The sequence below is a fragment of the Rhinopithecus bieti genome, unplaced genomic scaffold (genome assembly GCF_001698545.2).
Source record: "Rhinopithecus bieti isolate Rb0 unplaced genomic scaffold, ASM169854v2 scaffold_4101, whole genome shotgun sequence".
In the NCBI taxonomy this organism is placed as follows: Eukaryota; Metazoa; Chordata; class Mammalia; order Primates; family Cercopithecidae; genus Rhinopithecus; species Rhinopithecus bieti.
This window is the reverse complement of record NW_016804458.1, coordinates 1,351,503-1,354,956: the sequence shown is the minus strand read 5'-3', so window position 1 is coordinate 1,354,956 and position 3,454 is coordinate 1,351,503. Positions and strand designations below refer to the sequence as shown.

Here is a 3,454-nt window from a genome sequence, read left to right as displayed (position 1 = left end):
AAATACTCAATCCATGTTAGCTAGTAATATTATTTTGTAAATGTAATAAGAGTTAGTCTTTAGCCTTCGGGTTTTCACAGAAAGCAAAAAGAAATCTGTAGTTATAGTAATGCTCACAAATTTTAATATGTGGAATACAGGAATTGTGTTAATATGTGGGGGCAGAATTAAAGGAGGCATGTAAGTACTTTTAGAATGGCTAGATAGAGAAGGTAGTGGATTCTCCATCACTGGCAGTATTCAAGTAGAAATTAGACAACTACTTGGTAAGGTCATTGGTGCTGAGGACAAGGGAAAAAGTAGAAGGTTAAAACACGGAAGTTGAATATGAATTAAATGACCTCTTAGTGTTCTTATAACTTAAGAATTCTAAGATTCTATATACTAATGTCCCTAATGTGGAAGTCCATTTTTATTTATTTATTTTAGTACAATTGAAAAGTTATGGTCCTCCCCTGCCCCAGATCTTTAATACAGAAATGTAGATGATGGTGTAAAATCTTTACTAAAAAATGTCAGTCTCTTATGTGGAGTAATTTCAACAGAGAGAGGTTTTCTAACAAGTTTTACTATGTATGCTGTGTATTCATACTGAGGTATGTCTATTTTGATCTGAACAATTTCTATTGGAAAATAATCTATCTGATTAAAAAGTTACAGATGATATGAATTCAAACAATGTGTATGATGAGTTTTTCATGTATAAGGATTGTTTAAAGATGATTTGTTCATAGTCACAAAATCACATAAAGCTAGAACCCTAGGAGGAAAATGTATGTGTATCTTTTCTTCAATATCTCTTTGTATTATGTGAGTGACTAAACAAGGTTTCTAAGGAAATTTTTGAAAGTGTTCATCTTAGACTTGGAGCAAGACTAATAGGTACATTTTACCTTTACAAGGCATTGTCCTGCTAATATTATGTGAAATAAGTAGACGGATTTCTGCTTTGTGCTAAAATACACTTTGCCAAAAGATGGAGTTGTCTATGTTGATATTCATCTAGTGAGTATCATAGCTCTAGGGGCAGGACAAGTTAGAACAAGTTCTTAGTGTAAGCAGCTGGATATATGGATTAGATTTTTCATAAGAAAATGCTAGAGAGAAGTGATATGATTTAGGGTTAAACAATATGACAGTTTGTCTGGGTTATGTTTCCATGGTTTTGACTCAACAATTGCTACCAGAGAAATGACTCTCCAGAACTTTGGAAACTTACCCACAGGGTGAGGGGACAGAATGACCAATTGTAGTTCCCTGTGTACTCACCATGTGAATCAGACCTTTGCCCTATGTGATTCTGCCTCCAGCATTTTGCTTGTTATTTTCAACGCTAACTACAAATAAGAGAAAAAACTCCCAAGCGTAAACCCAGCATGCTACAAGAAAGCCAACAACCAAGTTTGCATTCTACTCATGAGCAGGCAAGATTAGCGTTAGAAGGACTGTTATTTTCCTTGGGGATTTAGCTTACGGCAGTTCCGAAGGGTGTGGGTGTAACCTAGATTGTCACTTTGAAGTACAATATTTAAAATGATTATTTTTGAAAAGGAGGGATCTCTTCTTATTATAAGACCAAGATCATGTGTAATACCCTCCAAAATAACCCAGTTACAATGAGAGTTTTAAAAAGGTTAATATTATACACTAAAAGATCTCAAAACATTACATTAGTTTTTGGCAGATTGCTTTGGTTTTGTAATTGTAAAAGAGGAACACATCTTTCATAATAAACTGTGATGTTAGGAAAAAAAGTGAGTCACACTAGCAGGTTTACCATTTAAAAAATAACTAACTGGAAATATTGAAGAGACTCTATGATTTAGTTAATTTCTGAGAAGTCTTATTTTTAACATTTCAATTAGAAAAAATAGTTTGCAACTCAAGGGTAGTATTTTATATGAATTAAACCTCCTCTCAGTTACATACCATATCCCAGGACATGATCAACAGAGAGGAAGAAATGAAGAGTCGCATTCAATAGGATAAATAAGTCAAATATGAAGCAGAAAAAAGGTGAAAGTACAAAAACATACAAGAACTGATGATATTTTGAAAATCATTTATAAGGCAGCAATAAAATTATATGACAAAAAGCACAAGGTGTTCAGTTTTAGTTTTAGAAGATGAAGCTATGTAGACAATGGAATAAATAATACATAAATAGGAGTCTTATAAAAATACTATACAACTAAAAATCTGGAACAGGAATTTCCAGAAAGCACTAATGAGGGAGCAATCCCTGGTGCCTTTGAATTCACCAATATATAAACCAACACAAACATACTAACAAAACTGTATTGAAAATAAACTTGAAAAGAAAGCATCATCTAACCAATCAAATGGAATGCTTTCTATACCCTCAGAATGATAAACTACATTATTGGAGGCAAAATTAGCATTCGCCCAGTTTATTTAATTCAGTATACTCTCCTATTAGTTATATTTACTTACCTGAAGTTAAAAAAAAAAAAAAGCCTTGACATTGCAAAGGAAATGTTCTCTAAAAGAAACAGATTTTCCTCTCTATAGAAGCCCACCCGGACTCCACACCTGACTTACCTTGAGTTTGTGGACTCAGGTCGGTAGCTCCAACTGATGCCCTGAGCAGCCACGTAAAACTGCCTTAGCTGTACAGCTTCTGTCCCTTGTCTCCCCCAGCCTACCCAGCTGGTACCCAAGACCACCAGGACCCAGAGGCGTGGGCAGCATGGGAACATGCTTCCTTTCCTGCTCCCGCTGGCTGCCACCACCCCAGGACCTGGGCAGCCGCTTGTTGAGCTGCTGACTAACCCCACTCCTGGCTGTCCCAGCTGCAATGAGCTCTGAAGGCTGTGGGTGGCAGCGTCCTTCTCCCCTGCGGTTCTTGCAAAGTGCAGCGGCAGCCTCTGGCTCTCCCTCCCTCCCCTTTTTCTGGGGCTTTTCCTGGCAGGGGCTTGGTGAGATCACAGCTCCCAGTGACCAGAGGTATTAGGGAGAGCAACCAAACTAGTGACTGTTTTACTACAGGTGAAGAAGGGGCAGAGATCAGAGGCTCTAGCAGGCGGGACAATGCCCAGGGATTCATGAGCAAAGCTGTATCCCTCCATTTCCACCGGCCAACACCACGGAAGCAGTCGTCCCTTACCACTGACCTGAGGCCTGCCTGGGTCTAAGCTCACACTTGGAGAACCTTCTGTGCAGTGCAGTGGCACCCAACCACCTTAAGCAGATGGCTTCCCTTTTGATCTGAGGAAAAGAGTATTGTGCCCTGTTACCGGGCACTGAAACACTATTTTCAAGTGGTGGAGAAGAAGGGAACAAACACATGGACAAGGCCTACTGCTCTGAATCGCCTTCCTGGTCTCTATCAAGGCACAGTTCTGCCTTGATAAGGGCCTGTAGCTAGCTAAGCTGCAGCATAGCAGAGGGCTTAAAGAACTTGGCTGAAAAAAAAATCAGTTGTCCAGTTTTC

General features: G+C 38.7%; 1 protein-coding gene across 1 annotated transcript in view; it reads right to left on the bottom strand.

Moving 5' to 3' along the window:
- F5 (coagulation factor V) overlaps positions 1-2,963 on the bottom strand; it is a 73,873-nt gene extending 70,910 nt beyond the window's left edge. The window contains 1 exon segment of the mRNA XM_017868449.1: positions 2,563-2,963. Within this exon segment, the coding sequence (XP_017723938.1) occupies positions 2,563-2,720 (158 nt within the window). The 5' untranslated portion in view covers positions 2,721-2,963.
- Between the last annotated feature and the right edge of the window lie 491 nt (positions 2,964-3,454).